This window comes from Brassica rapa, chromosome A06, assembly GCF_000309985.2.
Source record: "Brassica rapa cultivar Chiifu-401-42 chromosome A06, CAAS_Brap_v3.01, whole genome shotgun sequence".
NCBI classification, from domain to species: Eukaryota; Viridiplantae; Streptophyta; class Magnoliopsida; order Brassicales; family Brassicaceae; genus Brassica; species Brassica rapa.
The window spans coordinates 19,724,180-19,745,938 of record NC_024800.2 but is presented as its reverse complement, the minus strand read 5'-3'; the positions used below and the strand labels follow the sequence as shown (position 1 = coordinate 19,745,938).

General features: G+C 35.8%; 3 protein-coding genes across 4 annotated transcripts; 2 read left to right on the top strand and 1 right to left on the bottom strand.

Moving 5' to 3' along the window:
• Positions 1–131: 131 nt before the first annotated feature.
• On the bottom strand, positions 132–5,065 carry LOC103873932 (agamous-like MADS-box protein AGL27). 2 transcript variants are annotated; one of them, XM_009152336.2, is made up of 7 exons: positions 4,658–4,911; positions 2,007–2,064; positions 1,750–1,811; positions 1,570–1,669; positions 1,403–1,444; positions 998–1,048; positions 132–346 (listed from the first exon to the last, which is right to left on the bottom strand). In XM_009152336.2, the coding sequence occupies exons 1-7, from the start codon at positions 4,840–4,842 to the stop codon at positions 245–247; spliced, it is 600 nt and encodes a 199-aa protein (XP_009150584.1). In that variant the 5' UTR covers positions 4,843–4,911; the 3' UTR covers positions 132–244. The 2 variants fall into 2 exon arrangements, with proteins under 2 accessions (XP_009150584.1, XP_009150585.1); XM_009152337.3 differs by having other exon boundaries at positions 190–346; positions 1,007–1,048; positions 4,658–5,065.
• A 289-nt stretch (positions 5,066–5,354) lies between these two features.
• On the top strand, positions 5,355–10,026 carry LOC117125820. The gene is made up of 2 exons (XM_033272300.1): positions 5,355–5,953; positions 6,435–10,026. The coding sequence occupies exon 2, from the start codon at positions 7,589–7,591 to the stop codon at positions 9,176–9,178; it is 1,590 nt and encodes a 529-aa protein (XP_033128191.1). The 5' UTR covers positions 5,355–5,953; positions 6,435–7,588; the 3' UTR covers positions 9,179–10,026.
• An 8,980-nt stretch (positions 10,027–19,006) lies between these two features.
• On the top strand, positions 19,007–21,726 carry LOC103873928 (protein INCREASED RESISTANCE TO MYZUS PERSICAE 1). The gene is made up of 2 exons (XM_009152332.3): positions 19,007–19,793; positions 19,924–21,726. The coding sequence occupies exons 1-2, from the start codon at positions 19,570–19,572 to the stop codon at positions 20,027–20,029; spliced, it is 330 nt and encodes a 109-aa protein (XP_009150580.1). The 5' UTR covers positions 19,007–19,569; the 3' UTR covers positions 20,030–21,726.
• Positions 21,727–21,759: the final 33 nt, after the last annotated feature.

Genomic DNA, 21,759 nt, shown 5'->3' with positions numbered 1-21,759 from the left:
ACATGAACTCTGATCTTGTCTGCAAAGGTACAACAAATATCGATTCCTTCATCTTAGTTATACAGTTCTTTAGTTTCAGAAAAAGAGAGCTCCCCGTTTGTTTGTTTGTTTGTTTTGCCTTGACTTCGACATTAGAGGAATATAAAAAGGTTTGCGATTATGCAGATATTACAAATTTCTTTATTTCTAATTCTGAATCAGGCTTTGAGTTAAGGTGAAAACTCAGAGCCGTTGATGATGATGGTTACTTGAGCAGCGAGAGAGTCTCCGGTGGATTGTTACCGAATCTATATTCCGGTAACATTGATGTCTCATCCCGTGTTACTAGGAACGTCTGCTTCCAAATCTGTAAGAAATTTATACATTATATCATCTACAGATAATATATATGTGTAAAATGCATTCTTCTTAACTAAATCATTGATTTCTTTAAAACTTCTATAATTTTTATATGAGAAAAAGACCAAAATAGCACTAAATCAAGTTTTTGTTCCCAAACTAGCACTCAAGTCCAAAAGTCACAAAAATATCATTCAAGGGGTGGGGTTTAGGGTATAGAATTTAGGGTTTAGGGTATAGAGTTTAGGTTTTAGGGTTTAGAGTTGAGAAATGAGGTTTTGGGGATAAGATTTCAAATTTTAAAAAATAAAAAAAAATTAAAATTTTCAAAAGATAAAATGCTATTTTGGTCATTTTAGTTTTTGAGTGCTATTTTTGTGATATAAACTTAGAAAGGTGCTATTTTGGAGATTTGCCATTTTTATATGTATCAAACATTCTAAATTTCTGTAATAAAGAATCAGTTTAATACATTCATACACATAATTGTGCAGTATAAATCCAACAGTCCTTGAACTTTTTTCCTACCGCTACTAAATAACTTAAATTATGTGTTTCACTCAAAATTGTCTAGCATCTATCGAATTCGAAGTCATGAATTTTATATCTATTTATACATATATAAGGGATTAATTAGCTTATATACAATAGAGTGTACCTCTGTTACCTTGCTAGCTAGAACCAGATTCTCTTCTATCAGCAACTTCTCCTGTACGTGTAAGATTCACACGCTCATTAGTTTCTACTTTCTAACAAGTTCTAAAGCTATCGGCAGACATATAAGAAAAATTCCTAGGCGCAATACTGTGATCCATGAGGAGTGGTCAAGTCACATTTGATGATGATCATTTTTCAACAATTTTTTATTTCTTATTAGGCTTTCATTTAAATGAAGCCAAAACCAGATCAGGGACTCAGACAAGACCAAAAGACATATCTAGATCAGGGACTCAGACAAAACTGGTCTAGTGATATACTGGCATGTAGACTCCAAAGTTAAAGAGGTTCTTGAATTCAGCATCGCCGAATGGCCGGGCTGGCGAATACAAACCAAAACACTAACCTTTTCTCTACGAGTCTTCAAAAACTCCATCATTAATTTTGTCTGCAACAAGACATTAAATATTGATGTCAAACTGGAGACATAATCTGAAGTCAGGCAAGGTCCAAACTGCAAATACTGTTGAAGAAGTTCAATCACTTCCTAACAGCGTATATATATAAATATACCTTTGTAGCTCTAGTTACGGACAGAGCAGTCTCGAGTTGCTCCTCCAGCGAATTTAGAGAATCTACACTTACACCATCGACATTCGCTTCTTCAAGGTTGCTGCATATTCATAAGTGGACAGAAGAGGGGGAGAAAATTGATCAGAAGAAGAGGTAAAAAAATGGAGTTTTACTGCTAACCTTTGGACTAGTTCAAGTAACTTCTTATGTGGAAGATAATTCCGAGTTATTTCCTCAAGATCCTGCACACGGAAAGAAAAAATGGGAAAAGGTTGGAAGTCTTGTGAAGTTTTTGTATAACATGGAACCTTAGACATAAGCTCGTTTGACAAGTTCAAAACATGGAGCTATCTCAGGCTCAACCAGCGCTTCTATTCGTTCAAGGCACCAGAAACCAATCCGGAAGAAGATTTTAATGAAGGTCTTAGCTAAGTTACCAAGGTTTGAAGGTCATCAGCTTGTTGTATCTTATAACGATCGATGATCTTGGACAAGCTGGACATACAAAGAACAACAGAAAAACGCATATCAGATCAAATTTGTAAAATATCATTTCAAAACTACGAATTAGAAACAGTTCTCAGTATATGCTTTATAGAGATCAATGACACTGAGAGAATGCCTTTATATGCGTCTGTATATGTTATATTTTTACAGCATTTTGTGTTACAAACATATAGTTTTCTTAACCTAATTCTATACGTATGACACAGTTGTAGAACATCAGTTTGTGCTACTAACATGTAGTTAAGTTGATCAAATATTTACTTAACTAGGCATTTATAGTGTAGAGTATATCGCTTAAAATAAAACACAATAGGTCTGTTTAAGAAATTTTTTGTATATATCTATCCGGTTACTATATTTTTATAATGATCGTCTTAGTTTCACTTTACATTACAGCATATACATGGGTAATTTTGTTTTACGTACTATGTAAATCTGAAACTCCAAATTTTTTAGTGTTACTTACTTTTCCCTAGGAGTAAGAACTTTGAAATTTTCTTTTTTGAGAACCAATAATTGTAAGTGAACCACAAAAAAAAGAGAACCAATAATTGTGTTACAAAAAAAAGAGAGAACCAATTAAAACTTCACACAAATCTATTGGGAAGATTATAAAAGAGTAAAGGCATTCCTCCTAACGACAATTAACGACAAATATAATTGAAACTTATGTTAAATTGAAGTAAAATCTCCAGGTGAAAATAGTTTCGAATATTTATCTATGCAAACTCAGAAATCAGGATACAAAATGGACAAGCTTCTCCTGTATATATATTCCCTGCAATGAAATTCAAGTCTCACCTACTACTGAATCTTTCACAGATATAGGCTTTAATTGGTGACCATTTATTGAATGGAATAAATGAAAAAAAAGAGTTGAACAAAAATTTATTTGAAGAAATGAACTGAAAAAAAAAATTGAAAAAAGAGGAACAAACATTCCATATCAAAATTAGAGGAGGAAAATATTTCCTCTTTAATTCAATTTATATGAGGAAAAGTGAGGAATGAAATGGGATCCACATATTACTAATTTGACAAAAAAATCAAGTTAACTGGTATCATTTTAGAGGAATAACAAATTCATCATATTCTTTTCCATAAAACATGGTTACCAATTACAGCTATAGTCAACCAAATTGGAGAACTGAAAACAAAACCTTTGGTTGAAAGATGGGGGATACTCCATAAAGGGTTAGACAAGAAAGTGGGTTAAGCATTTCAGGGAAGGTCAGGACTTCAATATCCCAATCTTTATCCGTGGTCTATTGCAAGAACTCAATAATATAAGTTGCACTTTATTTTTAAGTTATTAGAAATGTATTAAGTTGAAATAATCAAAAAGAAAAAAAGACATGAGCAAGGCGCTTAAGAAATCTCTAGTAAAAAACACTTTGTATAGTGCGTTAAGTTTAGGTATCAAATGGTTGTAGTCTAGTGGTTTCACCTGTTTGCAAGGCCGGCCTGATATCTTGGAGGCTATAGACGATTAAATAAGGATTTTAATAGGTTGGAGAACTAATTCTTTTTTCTTTTGACAAATTTGGAGGTTTATGTATATATAATGTTTCGAAAAAATTCGGAACCTGTGGCGAATGTTTCATCCTGCTTGGTCGAGGACCGGTCCTGCCCATTTGAAAACAGGTTTCGACTTAAAGAGGACCTATACGTAGCGACCGTGAACTTAATTATTTTCTTCACCAAAGAAACCTAAATTATATTAATTGCAAGAAAAAAGCACAGCATCGTGAAGAAACGCAAAATCTCGTTCATCAATACATGTCTTGTATAGTGTCATATGCACACAAAGATGACGGTTAAAAGGGTGAAAACGATTTCCAGTTAGAACTAATGTAGAATGCGTGCAAGTACCAATGCTAAGAATCAGTAAATCGCCACAATCAAACCATGAAGATCAAGTATTAACCTATGGACAATACTTAATCAATAAATCAATCAAAGAGAAATTACAAAACAAGCAATCTACAATACAATTTGGATAATGATTTAACAATGGCATCTGATTCTAAACCAAAGATTCTTGCTAACTGATGACATTAACCTCACCAAAAGTGCATCTAATATTTGGTTATAATTTATAAACCAAGACTCAAAAAAAAATTTGGTAAAAAAGTCTCAAAATTTTAACAATGTATATTGTTTCTTATGAGGAAAAAAATGAAACAACAGATGAAGTAGCGATACAAAGATTACTTAAAAACCCATTAAACAACATTGAGCACGTATCAGCACGTGTAAATTTTTTTCTGGAATCACATGCAATATTAAAATAAAATTCGTACAATTAATAGAGAAAATAAAAATCATTATTACAAAATGGCAAAATAATACGAACACCAAGAACATATATATCTTGGCCACCACATTGTTTAATCTTAAATTAGGTTTGAGCTTACGCACCGGCTATCGTCAGCAACAAAGCAAAGAGAGGATCTCAGTTGATTTGAACGAAAAGAAAAGCCCTAGATTTCGAATGACTACATCGGGAAAGTAACTAAACAAAAAGAGTAAGAACTAAGAAGAAAGCTAGAGTGGGACTTAGAAGAGAGAAGTAGGTTACTTGTCGCCGGAGGAGGAGTTGTAAAGTTTTCCTGTGGCGGAGACGACGAGAACAGCGACGGAAGACTCACAGAGAACAGAAAGCTGTCTAGCTTTCTCAATGAGACCATTGCGTCTTTTGCAGAAAGTAACTTGTCGACTGCTCTTGTTCTCGATCCGCTTGATCTCCACTTTTTTTCTTCCCATGGCTTCTTCCTCCGACAAGACTTTATGCCCTAATTAGAGTTTGATGTCCGGACACCTCTCAATGTGTTTGCTTCTTTTTTATTCGATTCTATCTATTTTTCTTGCCTTTTTCTTTTTGGTTTTTGCTACAAATGATATTTCCAAGTCAGTTTTTTTTTTCTAAACGAGAGAGAGAGTGAGAAAATAAAATGAAAAGAGAGACAGATGTTTTTTGAGGAAGAGAAAGAGACACGTATGCATGTTATGTTTTTACCACAGCGAACGCCTTGGACTTTTAATCTAACCGGTTGGACCGGTACCGCTCCGCTTGTTTGAAAACATTTTTAATTTTGATTTTTGAGCTTTTCTATTAATTTAAAATTCTGTGATTTTTTTTGGTGTCAATCGTAAGCTTTATCAACCAAACTTTATACAAACAAGGTCAACCAAAACCCGAAAAGAAAACAACTAAAATATAACATAAAGGCCCTAAAAGGCAGACCCAGATCGGAAGAGGAGATGAAACACTTGCGATCTACGCGTCACGACTCGAACTCGCGAGGACACGTGTTACTTTTCGGAGAGTCCACTACCAATCTCCACCAACAGAGAGGTCTCTCGACTGATTCCGGCGAACCACTGGCAGTCAACTAATTCAATGGAAGATCCGCTCGACAGAGGAGCCAACCCATGGAGATCAATCGTCAACACCACCACCTGGATCCTCGCCTACAACAGAAGAATCAACCGCACCTAAACAAGTTCCAAGATCCAATTACCCTGTATCAAAAACCGGTCACCTTTAATGATAAAAAGAAGTTTGAAGATGAACAAGCCCTAACAAAGGAAGGATAAAGCAATTGAAAGGCATTGAAACTTTGAGAAGATAAAAAGACGAGGATCAAAAGAAAAGAAAAACTCCGGAAAAGACCGGAGAACAAGCCGGCCGACGTCAACCGAAAGACAGATCGACGTCGCCAAAGACAAAAACCGGACGATTACCTCCGAGGAGATGGAGCGTCGCCGGAGTCGGATTCCGGTCAGATGAAACCGAAACCGGAGGATGAAAAAAAGCGATCTCTCTCACTCTCAAAACAATCTCAATCTAACCTCTCTGAAAGATTTTTAATAGGTAAGAGAAGAAGAGTGTTTGGGAGAGAACTCTCTCTCTAGGAGAATTCAAATCTTGTGACTTTTATTTCAACTTTAGAAATAATAATTCCATTATTTTCAAAAAAATTAGTAATAATAAAAAGTGAATTTAAAAAAATTTTTAATAAGCCTTGTTCTTTAACAAAGTATTAACTATATTCCTGTTCAAAAAACAAATTGATATTGCTTTTAATTGTTTTATCGTGATAATTGATTGTTTTTTCATTATAATCACCAAAATAGTAAATTTATATGTGCAATGCATTTCAATTTTTCTGCTTTGTGAATTTTTGCATGTAGAGAAAATTTATATAAATTGATAATAGTACGGTTATGTTATTAGTTTAACAAAACAAACTAAACCAAAACCGTATACGATAGACAATTTCAATTTTTTTTTTATTTTGTATATAGGTGAAATAACACATTTGAAATTTTGAATTTACTGTATAATTGCACAGCTACTTGTAAAGTACTGTATCCGGCGTACGCTTGTGCCATGGCTTCTTGACAAGGGACTGGTTAGTCCGGATCGTTCATGTGTACAGGGAGGCAAACCGCGTGGCTGATGGTTTGGCTAATTTGGCACTCTCTCTTCTTTTTGGTGTTCATAACTTTGACATTGCTCCTTTAGAGGTTGGTAGTTTATTGCAAGAGAATGTTGATGGTTCACTAAGACCATGGCAGACTCGTGTTGTAGTTAGAAGTTTCGTTTCTTTCTTAATAAACATTGGGAGAATCCTTCCAATTTCATACCAAAAAAAAAAACTGTATCCGTCGTATATATATAAGGTAAGTAATTGATCTTGTAGGTGATTAAATAATTTATGGGGAAAAAATGTTAAGCACACCCACACCTACCATTTCAGATATATTTGTTTATGCGGCTAAACGACGTAAGTTTCTAATCTTTTATATATTAATTGAAAAACATCACAATATTTTTTGGTAGTCATATGTTATAACTATAATAATTCTTAAAATCTTTTAAAAATAGATTTGTCAATCTAAACATATATTATATTTTTTTATTAAACTAACTATCAAATTGATTAATTATGTACAAAAAAACATCCTTCATTTTTTTTAAATAAAAGCTAAAGAATTACTTAATATAATTAACATATTTATGACAATTAATTATTATGAATAATGAAGATTTGATAACAGTTTTTGTATTTTCTCTCCTTTTTGTTTAATTTTATATTATTTAGAGGAAACAAAACAATCACATTAATTATATATAAAAATTTAGATTTTTTATATGTTATAATTTGAAATTTTAAAGCGACTATAAATTACTAAAAATGTTTAAAGTCCCATATTAAAAATTTTGTGATCATTAATCTAACCTTTTTGTTATATCAAGATAACAATGATCATAACATCGTATGAATATGAAATCTCATTTTACAGATATTCATATTAAATATATATAATACACAAATATGTTAGGGATTTTTGCCAAACTAACCCACAACTTGATTTTAATCCCAAATCTATACCCAAACTTGAATCAAATGCAAAACTAACCTAAAAGCCCAATAGTAGAAATAACAATAGTTTGAAAAAGTAACGGACGGCGACGGCGATGGCGATCAATTGATAGGGTTCGATGAAGTTTCGTGAATGGGATCCGGGGACTGGAGGTGCTAAAGGAATCTCGGATCATTACTATGGGTGCTTAGAGGCGAATCAAGGATTCAAAGGATCTGATACTACAGATACGATTGAGATCAGAAGAGATCTCGGGAAAAATGGAAAACTGGGAATTGAGGGATTTTGGTATTTACTGCGAGCTACCTCTCGAGTTTGTTTCTTTGAAGATTGGTCAATAGTATCTCAACTACGGAATCTCCAACGTGTGATTCTGAACCAAAAAGGGGAAGTAGTTGGTTTGGAGATTAAGGAAAAGAATTACAGATCTGCTTTGCTCCGACTTTGGAAGGTATTGATCGTATGGCAGATTCATACGTATCAGGACGGGGTGGGACTTCTCAGAGAAGAGATCGGTGGAATCAATCAGATAATTTGGCATTTAATTGGCTTAGATTGGTGGCGTGGGGTGGAGGAGATACCCTTACTCTATATAAAGAGGATTGATACTGAGGTTTTTATCATACTTTCAATATCAAGTTCTATTAATTCTCTTTTTCATCTGGAAGTTTTTGGTGTGTTGGGTCTTCTGGTTGTGATGTCTCAAAGTCAGCTTTTGGGCAAATCTGGTGAATTGAAGAATGCGGAAGGTACTAGGAAGAGGTTGAAGATATCGGTTCCCCACTTTGACAACACGGAGCTTATCAAACAGTATGATAAGACCATTATTGGCCGATGTATGAATCCGGCAGCGCAGGACGTGAAGGCTCTTATTGTGATGCTTCCCAAGATATGGAAGGTGGAGGACCGTGTAGCGGGCACTGATCTGGGGCTGGGGAAGTTTCAGTTTGATTTCGTGGAGGAGGAAGATATTGAGACAGTTCTCAAGTCTCAGCCTTTCCATTTTGACTATTGGATGGTTGCGCTAGCCCGATGGCAGCCAAAAATGCCACGGGATTTCCCAGCTGCAATTCCGTTCTGGATCAAAGTCTTGGGGGTTCCTTTGGAGTTCTGGGATGCTCCAACTTTTCAGAGCATTGGTGATGCGTTAGGAGAGACTGTGGAGGTCGATCTTGACTATGGCAGAATCAAGGTGATAATTGACGCTACCAAGGAGTTGAGTTTCGATACAACAGTGGACTTTATTGGAGGAGAGTTTCACGAAGGGGATGAAGCGTTTATTTCATTGAAATATGAAAAGCTGTTTGGTTTTTGTGAGACATGTCTTAGTCTCTCTCACAGCGTGGACTACTGTCCGTTTACTGTGAAGAGTCCTCAGAAGAAGAAGGAGGTTCGCGCTCTACCGATCAGCAGACAAGAAGATCGTGCTAGGAGCTACAAGGGTGTGGTGATCAATGGGGACGGGGGACAGCATGGCAAGGGAAGGGAATATCGCGAGTATCTCGGTAAGGGTAAGGGGAAGATGTACGAGGAGGAAGAGACAAAATGGGTAAAGGTTCCAGAGAAAGGAAGTGCTAGGTATCACTCAAACCGCACAAGCTACAGAGGAGACGAGGATGGCTCACGACTCAGGAGCTCTCGCAGCGATCGATCACGAGGTTACACTGCAGAGGAACGTACAAGGTCGCATCGGGGGGCGCGGCGTTGACCAAGCCCAAGAGCGGGGGTCGGAGAGGAGGCTCGGGAGGAGGGAGAGATTCCACAGAAGGGCCAGGGTAGCGCTTCGAGAACTGTTCAAGAGACTTCACTTCCGCTACCGCAACAGGACAGCTCAGCTATCATCCTTGCGGAGGTTAATAAGGTACCATTGATTCCTGAGAGTGAAGAAAATGGATTAGATGTGGTGAATGATTTGTTAGGAGAGGACATTGTTGATGGTGAGGATGATGGTATGGAATTAGATGAGGAAAGTGTTAACGTAGTGGGAAATGAAGAGGATAGTGATGATGGTTTTAATAATCTAACTGATGGGGATGTGGGGGTGGAAGGGAACAATGATAAGATTTCAGAAGAATCGCATGAACTTGACGAGGAGGCTATCCAGCCTGAGGTAGTTGAGGGGAAGGAACAAATTCCTGGAGAAGTGGATAAGAAGAAGGTGGTGCGCAAGAGTTTGTTTAAGTCTTCTGTTATTGCAGGGGGTTCTACTAAGGCAAGAATGGTCCAAGCCCTTGTTGCCACCCGCAAGCGCACGGTCAGTAAAACTGCACCTCGTCATGGAGAAGGAGCAAAACAACAGGAGGAGAAGGGTCCCTCAAACCCCAAACCTAATGTAACCAAAGCTTAGAAGTTCCATGAAGATACAAGAAGTGGAGCGGGTATGCGAGCAGTTGGTGTGCTCTATTTTTAATTTCCAACTTGTCTTTCAGTTTAATAAGCTCTATGAGCATATGTTTTGGGTTTTTTTTGGTTTAATGTTTGGTCCTATTTGTTTCCTATGTTTTATTGGCTTGCCTTCCGAGGGATTGATTTGGAATAGAATGAGTCTCTTTGGTTGTTGGTTTTGGTGTGGTTCTTGTGTTTCTACTCTTAAGGTTTTCAAGAAACAGACACCATGTTTGCAAGGTGGATTTTATTTAGAGGAGTTACTGTGTTTGGTCCCATTAAACCAAGCACAGATATCAAAAGTGTATATGGAGGCAATTGTTTTGGTGGAGATTGAACAACACGTCAGCAGGATGGTCTTAATTTGGTTTATGGTTTGGCCTTATAATTGGTCTTTAATTCTGTGGAATTTTTTCAATTATGGGAATCAGGGAATTGGGCTCAGGAGGTCCAACAAATATGGAGGGGTGAAGCTATTTTTTTACGAAGAGTTTTGGTGATACAATATTATATGTTTATGGAGTTTTTATACATCTCACACGGCACACATAAGCGTTGGTACTTTCTCATGTTTAATAGAAAAAGGAGTTTAATTATATGTATTTTTCGGGGAAGGATTTCAGAGGTCACACGGGTGGTACAAACCTTTGATGATCAAGAGCTAAATTGGAGTGGTGTGGAGAGCACCTGGATACATGGGAGAGGGGAGAATTTTTTCAATATATATATATATTATTTGGGGCTGTTTGGTTCATGATACAAATTATACACTCGTATATAATGGAATATCAGTTTTCTGTCGAATGCAGTCTGGTTGCCCAGGGTTTCTTCATACCCGATAATCTAGCTCTAAGGAGTTTTTTTCCAAAAGGTTTTTATGATAGTATTGAGTTGGAATTGTAGAGGTGCGGGAAGTCACTGGACAATTAGTTATTTACGGGAAATATGGCATAAACATAGACCGGATTTTTTGTTTCTCTCCGAGACAAAACAAGATTTAGTTTACCTTCAGGGTCTTCAGTCTCATTTTGGTTATGACAATTTAGTTACAGTGGACCCGGTTGGTGCGAGTGGAGGTTTGGCGTTGTTTTACAATAATGAATACCAGGTTGATATTCTATATACTAGTAATCGGATGATTGATGTTGAAACTTTGGCCCTTGAAAAAAAGGTTTATATGACCTTTGTTTATGGAGAGCCGGTTCAACAGTTACGGGATCAAGTTTGGGAACGGTTAACAAGGTATGGCCTAGCAAGGTCAGAGCCGTGGTTTATTATTGGAGATTTGAATGAGATAACTGGGAATCATGAAAAAGATGGAGGGGCCATACGAAGTGCAGGATCATTTGTACCGTTTAATGACATGATTAGGAATACTGGACTTTTGGAGTTCCCGGTCCGAGGAAATCAGATGTCCTGGCAAGGAAGAAGGAAACAAGGAAAAAAGAAAAATGTTATGGTTCGGTGCCGGTTGGATCGAGCTTTAGCAAACGAAGATTGGCATACACTTTTTCCATGCTCTTACACAGAATATTTGAGAATGGTGGGGTCCGATCATCGACCGGTGGTAGCTTTTCTGGACAATAAAATAACAAGACGGAGGGGACAATTTCGGTTTGACAAGAGATGGATTGGACAAGAAGGCTTATTGGACTCGATTGCAAGAGGGTGGGGTGAATCCTCAGAGGCGAATCCGAGGGATTTCGTTTCAAAAATCACAAACTGCCGTCATGAGATCTCTACATGGCGGAAGAATAATCCACCTTTTGGGAAAGAGAAAATTGGAGAACTCCAGAAAGCACTTGAAGAAGTTCAAACGGATAATGCTAGAATCCAAGAAGATATTCTAGAGGTCTCAAGGAAGTTACAGGAAGCTTATAAGGATGAGGAAGAGTACTGGCAACAGAAGAGTCGTAATATGTGGCACACTTCCGGGGATCTCAATACAAAATTCTATCATGCTCTAACAAAACAACGTCGTGCTCGTAATAGAATTGTGGGTCTATATGATTCCGATGGAAATTGGATAATTGAGGAGCAGGGGTTAGAAAAGGTGGCAGTGGATTATTTTGAAGATCTGTTTCAGACAACAACTCCTACTGGTTTTGAAGGTTTTTTAGATGAGATTACACCCTCAATTACACCACAAATGAATCAACGGCTTGTTCGGTTGGCAACAGAGGAGGAAGTCCGACAGGCTTTATTCATGATGCATCCGGAGAAAGCTCCTGGGCCGGATGGAATGACGGCTCTCATTTTTCAACACTCATGGCATATAATAAAAAAGGATCTATTGGAAATGGTTAATAGTTTTTTGGTATCGGGAAATTTGGACACAAGGTTAAACACTACAAATATTTGTCTGATTCCTAAGAAGGAGAGACCCACAAGAATGACTGAACTCAGACCTATCAGCTTATGTAATGTAGGATACAAGATTATATCTAAGGTATTATGTCAAAGATTAAAGGTCTGTCTTCCATCACTGATCTCGGAGACGCAATCGGCTTTTGTGCCTGGACGATTAATATCAGATAATATTCTTATAGCTCAGGAGATGTTCCATGGTTTGCGAACTAATCAATCGTGCCAGGACAAATTTTTGGCAATAAAAACGGATATGAGCAAAGCTTATGACAGAGTTGAATGGATCTTTATCCAAGAATTACTAACCAAGATGGGATTCGGCCAGCATTGGATCCAATTAATGATAGAATGCATTTCTTCGGTTCAGTATAAGGTTTTATTGAATGGGCAACCAAAAGGACACATAATACCACAGAGAGGATTACGTCAGGGGGATCCGCTATCCCCTTATCTGTTTATTATGTGTACGGAAGCATTGGTCGCAAATATTAAAAAGGCAGAACGAAATAAGCAATTAACGGGTCTAAAGGTTGCTAGGGCCTGCCCCCCGATTTCCCATTTATTATTTGCAGACGATAGCCTTTTCTTTTGCAAAGCTCAGAAGGAAGAATGTCAGACAATTCTTAGGATTCTCAAGGAATATGAAGGGGCTTCAGGCCAACAAATAAATTTTGAAAAATCTTCGATTCAATTTGGACACAAGATTGCAGAAGCTACACGACAGGAAGTTCGAGATATCTTAGGTATACATAAATTAGGAGGAATGGGGTCTTATTTGGGCATCCCAGAAAATCTGGGAGGATCAAAGGTGCAAGTTTTTGGATTTGTTCAGGAGCGTCTAAATAGCAGAGTAAATGGTTGGACTTTTAAGTTTTTCACCAGAGGGGGTAAGGAAGTGATTATAAAATCTGTGGTTACAGCCTTACCAAACAATGTGATGTCATGCTTTCGAATTCCCAAAACGGTAATGAAGAAATTAGTTAGTGCTGTAGCACAATTCTGGTGGAGTCCAGGGGGTAACAACAGAGGTATGCATTGGAAATCATGGGACAAACTGTGTAGTTCCAAGGACGATGGCGGTTTGGGATTCAATGATCTCACAGATTTTAATACAGCTATGCTTGGGAAACAATTTTGGAGATTAATGGACAAACCGAATACTTTATTTTCTCGTGTATTCAAAGGGAGATACTTCAGGAATGCTTCACCCCTGGAACCCATTAGATCATACTCGTCATCTTATGGTTGGCGCAGTATTGTCTCTGCTAGATCTCTGGTTAGCAAAGGACTAATCAAAAGGGTGGGAACAGGATCATCTATATCAGTGTGGAATGATCCTTGGCTTCCATCCACTCGCCCGAGACCAGCAAATAAAAATCAATACAATCTTTATCCGGACCTAACAGTGGATGCTCTCATCGATGGAACATCACGATCATGGAACCTACAGGTTATTCGGGCTCTAGTGGATCCGCAAGATGTGAAAATTATTCAAAGTATTCCTATCAGTAGATCTCATCTAGAAGACCGGAATGGATGGCATTTTACACACAATGGCAAATACACGGTTAAATCTGGCTATGATGTGGAACGAATATATCCGGATAGAGAAATAATGCCACCCCAGTTTGGCCCTTCGATAACACCTTTGAAGGCGTTTTGTTGGAAGTTACGCTGCCCACCCAAGTTGAAACATTTTTTATGGCAACTATTGACGGGATGTATAGCGGTTAAGAAAAATTTGAGGTCAAGAGGAATGCAAGGAGATACTGTTTGTGACCGATGTGGTGCTCCCGAGGAATCAGCTAATCATGTGTTTTTTGAATGTCCACCGGCAGTTCAGGTCTGGGCACTTTCACGGATCCCGATGAATCCAGATATTTTCCCCACTCAATCTTTGTTTACCAATATGGATCATTTATTTTGGAGAGTTTCTCCTGAAATGGAGGATCATTCATTTGCTTGGATTCTCTGGTATATATGGAAAGGTAGAAACAACAAAGTTTTTAGCAATTTGGATATGGACCCGAGAGATACTCTCAAACTGGCAGAAACGGAATCGTTACTTTGGGTGGAAGCACAAAATTCTCAGACTCAAAACATGGAACGCCCCCAAATTCATGTATCTTCGATAATGACGAGTATACCAGGTAGATGGTGTTTTACAGACGGATCTTGGAAAAATGAGGATAGGTTTTCAGGGCAAGGATGGTATAGTACCCTGGAAGGCTACGATGGACTAATGGGAGCAAGGAACATGAGAGCGAGTCAGTCGCCACTACACTCAGAGATAGAGGCTCTTATATGGGCAATGGAATGTATGAGGAATCTTAGACAAGCATGGGTTACTTTTGCAACGGATAGTGCTCCATTGGTGAAGATGGTGTCGGAACCAGAAGAGTGGCCAGCCTTTGCAAGCTATTTGGAAGACATAAAAGTTTTAAAGAGGAGTTTCAACAGCTCAGAGATCATTCATATACCACGGACACAGAACTCAAAGGCGGACAGTCTCGCACGCAGTGCAAGGAAGCAACCGTCGTTTGTCGTCCATATGGATGCAGAGCTACCGGGATGGTTCGCAGAGTCTACATGAATCTGCTTTGTTTGCTGACAAAAAAAAAAAAAAAAAAACCTAAAAGCCTAGTGAAATTACAGCCCAGCCCCTTGTGACCAAACAAAAAAACAGAAACCATTTTTACGAATATAGCCCCAGTAAATCGTCTGAGTCGTCTGAGATGTTGGAAGTCGTTTGGACGACTGAAGTGTAAGTCGTCTGGTACCAGTTTATTTTAAAAATAATTTATAAATCTTGTAAAAAAATATTTTGATGCGTAAAAAATAAAAAATCAAGTAATTATAAACAGTTTTAACTGATATAAATTAAGATATGATAAAATTGATTTGTTTTGAAGATAGATGAGTGGAAGTAGTGAATCATGAAATACTTTGGTTTAGGAGTTTGGCAAACATATGTTGTAGTATTGTATGTATTGTTAGGGTTAGATTTTGGAAAACTAAAATGTTTTTTTCAAAAATTAGTTTTCACTTATATGTGTTTATTTCTGTGTATAGTAAACACTTTTCAAGTTTGATTTGGTTTTATGAAGTGTTTAATTAGATAATTAAGTTTAGGGGTTATGTTTAGGGTGTGGACGACTTATATTTCAGTCGTCTGTTGAATAATTTACCCGGACGACGTATATTTCAGTCGTCCAGACGACTTACTTGTAAGTCGTCTGGAAAGTCTTCTATTTTAGTTTCCCGCTAAAAATATTTAATTTCCCGCTAAAAATATTAAACTCTTCTGGACGACTTACATGTAAGTCGTCTGTTTTAATTTCTTCACCAGACGACTGAAATGTAAGTCGTCCAGGAAGTCGTCTGAGTCAAAAATATTTAACCTAATTGGATTTTTTGTCTTCCTATATAAAGAAAAATTTACACATTCTCTCACCTCCTCTCAAATGGTTGCAACAAAAATGTAATGTTCATCATTCTAAAACTCTCCAACCTCTCTCTAATCTCTTTGACTTGAAAACACCAAACTTTATATGAATTTTTCAGTTTTATCTCATGTATTTCTTACTAATCTATCTCTTTTGCAGGTTTTTAATCAAATGGTACTCATCTTCCACTAATTTAGAGGTAGATCTATTAATTTTAGATATGTATTCTTGTGTGTTCTATAAATGTAGATTTATCTAATCTTCCACTCATTTTCTCTATTTTAAGTCATTTGAACGTTTTTGGATATGCAGGTTTTTCAGATCAGGATTTGATGTGCAGGTTTTTCAGATCTGGAAGACTTCTGGGACGACTTACCTGTTAGTCGTCTGGAAGTCGTCTGGAAATCGTCTGAACTTCTTGGAAGTCTTCTGACAAAGTCGTCTGGACTTCCAGGAAGTCGTCTGGACTTCCAGGAAGTGTCATCTGGACTTCCAGGAAGTCGTCTGGATTTTTCTGAGCGTTTTGGTAAGTTCATATGTCTGATTTTTCTTCATTTGGTAACTTCTTGTTGTATAAAGTTCTTACTTTTTTCCCAAACTAAAACTCTCCAAACCCACTCTAATCTCTTTGACTTGAAAACACCAAACTTTATATGAATTTTTCAATTTTGTCTCATGTCTTTCTTACTAATCTATTTTTTTTTTGCAGGTTTTTAATTAGATGGTACTCATCTTCCACTAATTTGAAGGTAGATCTATTATTTTTAGATATATATTTTTGTGTGTTCTGTAAAGGTAGATTTATCTAATCTTCCACTCATTTTTTCTGTTTTTAAGCCATTTGAACGTTTTTGAATATGCAGGTTTTTCAGATCTGGATTTAATATGCAGGTTTTTCAGATCTGGAAGACTTCTGGGACGACTTACTTGTTAGTCGTCTGGAAGTCGTCTGGAAGTTGTCTGGAAGTCGTCTGGACTTCCTAAAAGTCGTCTGGACTTCCTGTAAAGTCGTCTGGAAGTCGTCTGAACTTCCTAAAAGTCTTCTGGCAAAGTCGTATGAACTTCCTGGAAGTCGTCTGGACTTCTTAAAAGTTGTCTGGTCTTGTCTACTCAAGTGGAATCCAAGCTTGTCTTTGTAGATGAATGATCTATAATAGTTTTGTTTGTGGTCTGTTTTGTGAATTGCATGTATACTCTTTTAGTTGTGAATTTTTTGTAAAATCAGTAATAATGTTTTCCAAGATGTATTAAATGTGCTAACAATGTCTTAACACATTTACAAATCAATGAAATAATAGACTTTAGTAGCCTTTTTCTTATCTTTGGATCTCTCATATGCAATCATAAACTCCAATGGCCTTTTTCTCATCATAATAAACAAGAATGTTGGTAAGAGATGGAAACAAACAATAGTAACTAGTCAAAGCATATCATATTTTTTATAAGTTTGCATTGAAAAACTTAGTCAAATTTAGTAAAACTAAGGGAGAGAACATATTTTGTAAATATGAGTTTTACATATCTTGAAGTTACTTATCACTCTTAAAAATACAAATTATTCAAAAACTAACATAGAAGACTTAAAAACTAGTGGAGAAGACGCGGACGACTTCAATCTAAGTTGTCTAGACGACTAAACTATATGTCGTCTGGTCAACGCAGAGATTATTTTTGCAATTGACTTTGAAATCTGTTATTTCGAACGACTGAAAGTTAAGTCGTCTACTATTGTTTGGTTAAAAAAAAACTCCAAAAAAGCTAGACGACTTACATTTCAGTCGTCAGAGGTTAGTTTTGCATTTGACTGGATTATTTCAGAAGTTTGACTTTTTGGACGACTTACATTTCAGTCGTCTAGTGAAAATTAAAATAATAATATTTTTTTAAAAGTAGACGACTTAAAGTTAAGTCGTCATAGGTTAGTTTTGCAATTGAAAAAAAAAACTTCAAGATTTAATTATACACAGAGGACTTATAATTCAGTCGTCCACCAGACGACTGAAATGTAAGTCGTCCAGGATTTACGAGGTTTGACCAGAATCTCGGAAAAAAGTCCTGGACGACTTACAATTAAGTCGTCTGGTGGACGACTGAATTATAAGTCGTCTGTGTATAATTAAATCTTAAAGTTTTTTTTTCAATTGCAAAACTAACCTATGACGACTTAACTTTAAGTCGTCCACTTTTAAAAAAAATATTATTATTTTAATTTTTGCCAGACGACTGAAATGTAAGTCGTCTGGGGAAGTCAAACTTCTGTAATTATCCAGTCAAATGCAAAACTAACCTATGACGACTGAAATGTAAGTCGTCTAGGTTCTTTGGAATTTTTTTTGAAACCAAACAATAGTAGACGACTTAACTTTCAGTCGTCTCAGGTTACAGATTTCAAAGTCAATTGCAAAAATAACTTCTGCGTTGACCAGACGACTTCCAGGTAAGTCGTCTACAGCCAGACGACTGAAAGGTAAGTCGTCTACAGCCAGACGACTTCCCAAGTAAGTCGTCTGACGAACAGATCTGGAAAAAAACTCGATGTCATACCTTAAATTGGTGATATAAGTTCCTTAGCATACATAAGGCTTCTCCAAGCACACAGAATCACAAACGAAAGTCACCCACCCATAATCGTTAGCTTCTATGACTCTATGAACCATAAAAATTTTGGAATCAAAATCTTGGGTTTTTTTAGCTCATTGTGGAGAGAAAGTGAGAGATATGTTGTGTTTAGTTCACAAGAATGGAAAAAAAAAGAAGGGTAAATCGATTTTGGGAGCATTAAGAGCTTCAAATTTGGTTGTTCATGGTGGTTGTGGTATTGATGACAATGGCAATCTTGTAATTACTTGAAGATGATGAGGGTGAGAGAGTAAAAATGTCATTTTCGGAAAAAAAAAAAAAACTGATGGCATTTTCGTAAATTATATGAACTTGTGGGGTGAATAGGGCAAAACCAATTTTCAAAAAAAAGGGAGGTTAGTTTTGTGTTTGACTTTAAGTTGTAGGTCAATTTTGCAAAAATCCCAATATGTTAATTTCAAAATTTGCATTGAAAACATATTGAAACATTAATATTTTGATTTTGAAATTTGCATTGATAAAATTTCACATTGAAAATTTTGTGATTAATGATTTATTTATTTTTTGTTAAAACAAAGATACAAATGTTAATAAAATAATATGAGCAAGAAGTTTCAATAATAAATATTTATATTAAAATATATTATATATCTATCTCAATATCATTGAAATTTAATTATACACTATATAAATAAATAAAACGTTTGTTTTGATTTACTTACCAAAAAAATATTGTCAACAAACAAGAAGTATTATTTTGATTTATGTGCTTACTTTAATTTAATTATGTACATAATAAGTAAATGAACACAAAATTAATTTTAATATGTAAAAATTATTTGTATACATAATTTCATCTTGCGCATGGTGCATGTCTTAACTTAGTTCATATTATAATCAATAAAATCTAGCGGGCATTGGTGAATAAGTTTTCAAAAGATTAGCTGTTTATACTTCAGCCCGCCAAATACCTCCGAATATCCTAGGTTATAAAAAAAGTTAAAATGGTATGAAAACTGCACATCTTATGCAATTTTTAATTGATTGCTTAAATTTTTTGGTCATATTAATTGTCTTAATCAGCTCTTTATTTAAATTCACTACTTACAGAGTTACACCAATATGGTTTTCTGTACATACACAAAGTTATGATTAGGACATTTGAATTTAATAATGTTACAAAATTAAACAACATTATCTTTGTTATTAGATTCTTCCATTTGTGTGCTTTTAAATAACTTGTGTTTTGCTTCTATTGCTCATCCCCATTGCCTCCTATCTCCCACTTGAATTCACACGCTTCTTATTAGAGAGAGAAAGAATGGTCTTGGGAAAGCGTCGCGGCTCTTTGATCAAGAGAACAACAAGCATGAGAACGATCACAGACGATACAGCCACCTATCATATTGCATCTCAGCCGTCTGATCATCTAACCATTCATAATCCGACGGTGATGATATCTACTAAGAACGATAATGACTTCTTGAGGACTTGTAGCCTCTGCAATCAAAATCTCTGCCATCGTCGTGACATTTATATGTATAGGTACGAATTTATGTTTCTAAATCAACCGTTTAAATATATGTTTATTAATATTGCGTATATCTTTATAGATATCGTATAAGTAATCATTTATCACATATGATGGAAAATATATTTGTACTTTTTGTCGCAGGGGGGACAACGCATTTTGTAGCTTAGAGTGCAGGGGGAAGCAAATTAAGCTGGATGAGAGAAAAGTGAATAACGGCCTAGCATCCAACAAACCCATTCGTATTTGATTGATTGTGTATATGATCTACTATTCTACATAATAAACTAATAATAATAGTTTTTGTTACGGGTGAATAGTCATATTATCGTTTTGTATATAAAAATAATAAGAAGAGTTTCTTAGTTTCGGTTAAGAGACGGTTCTTAGATTTTTTTTATATTTTAACTAAAAACAGCTAAGAACCGTCTCTTAAATATGAGATATAAAAGCTGTCACTTAGCCGAAAAGTGTTAAAAAAAACAAAAAAATGTCAAATAATGAGTTAAGAACTCCGACTAAAAATCTGAGTTAATCATGTCCTGAAAAAAATATTACGAGAGAAGAAAAGAAAATGACACAAAATAGTTTTTTTTTTTTTTTAAAGTGACGAAATAGTTGTGGTGATCTAACTTCATAAGCATGATTATTAACTGAGATGTAGACTGTCATTAAGTTAATTTGCTCATGTAATATTTCCTATATCAATGTTAACAACGTTCAGGTGATTCACTGCTGTTATGAACAATTACACAAAGAGGAAATTTAATAAACGTAGTTAGATTATAATATCTGACGTAGACGGACTAATTCTCAAATGTTGTTTATTTTACTTATTTTGCTAAAAGATTCTCAAATGTTATTAGAAATATAAATTTTTTGATAGAGATAGAAAACCTGTAATTAAATGTATCAAATCTTAAATGACAAAAGTAAAAGATTTGTATACTTTTAAGTGGACATTCCATTTGACCAGCTACATCTCCCAAATACAGTATAATCTCTTTAAGATAATATAATTTTATAATCTCTTGAGTTTTTGGTTCAATTAGTATATCGATAAATTAATATCTTTATAAATTAATAAAAAAATTATAGTTTTGGTGTAGTTTCAACATTATTAATTTATAAAAGTTTCACTGTATTTAATCATTGAAAAGAAATTATAATCTTATGATTTTGTGTTTTGGGGTGTTAGTGGTAGGTGGACTATGGAGAGATCCAGATTCATCTCACGAGATTAAAACTGTGTAGTCACACTAATACAAAGTCATGTTTTTAGGCCTTACGTGAATATCTGGAATGAGTGCATCGGTGGACCGCACTAATCTCTTTAGAGATTAATATATCTAAGTCTCTCTATGGACTTAAAACATCCTAAGATTAGAAAAAATGTTTGTGTTCGTTTTAATGGTTTATATATTTTTATTTTAAGATGTATTTTTTTTGTCATCTCAATTTATTAAAAATCAAAAGGCTAGCATAGTACAAAAACAAAGAAGAGGCCCAAAGAACAAAGCCCAAACTAACATGATAACTTGGGCAACTGCAAACCCCAAAGGAAAAAAGAGGCTCGACAACTCATGGCCAAACGCGTCACCATGCGGCAGATGGACACTTGGCGGTAAAGCAGAGACATCTCTTTCTTCACCGATTTTGAAAATGTTGCCGGAAAGTTTAACCGGAGAACCACCGGACACACCGGAATGAGAGGCTCATGAAAAGAGCAGCTGAACGCCATAGAAACAGGAAATCAGTAGCCAATACGCACCATCGTTTCAGAGAAATTTGATTCAAACTAACCAAGATCTAATAAACTTCGAGAAAAACTGAAATCTAATATCAAAAGCCATCTTTATAGATAATAATAAACTCGAAGATAGAACCACCGAGAACGGGAATAGATCTCAGCTTTCCAAAATCATTCTTAGAAAAGTGGAATCGAATAAAATCAAAGAAACAATAGAAAGAAACGAGAAA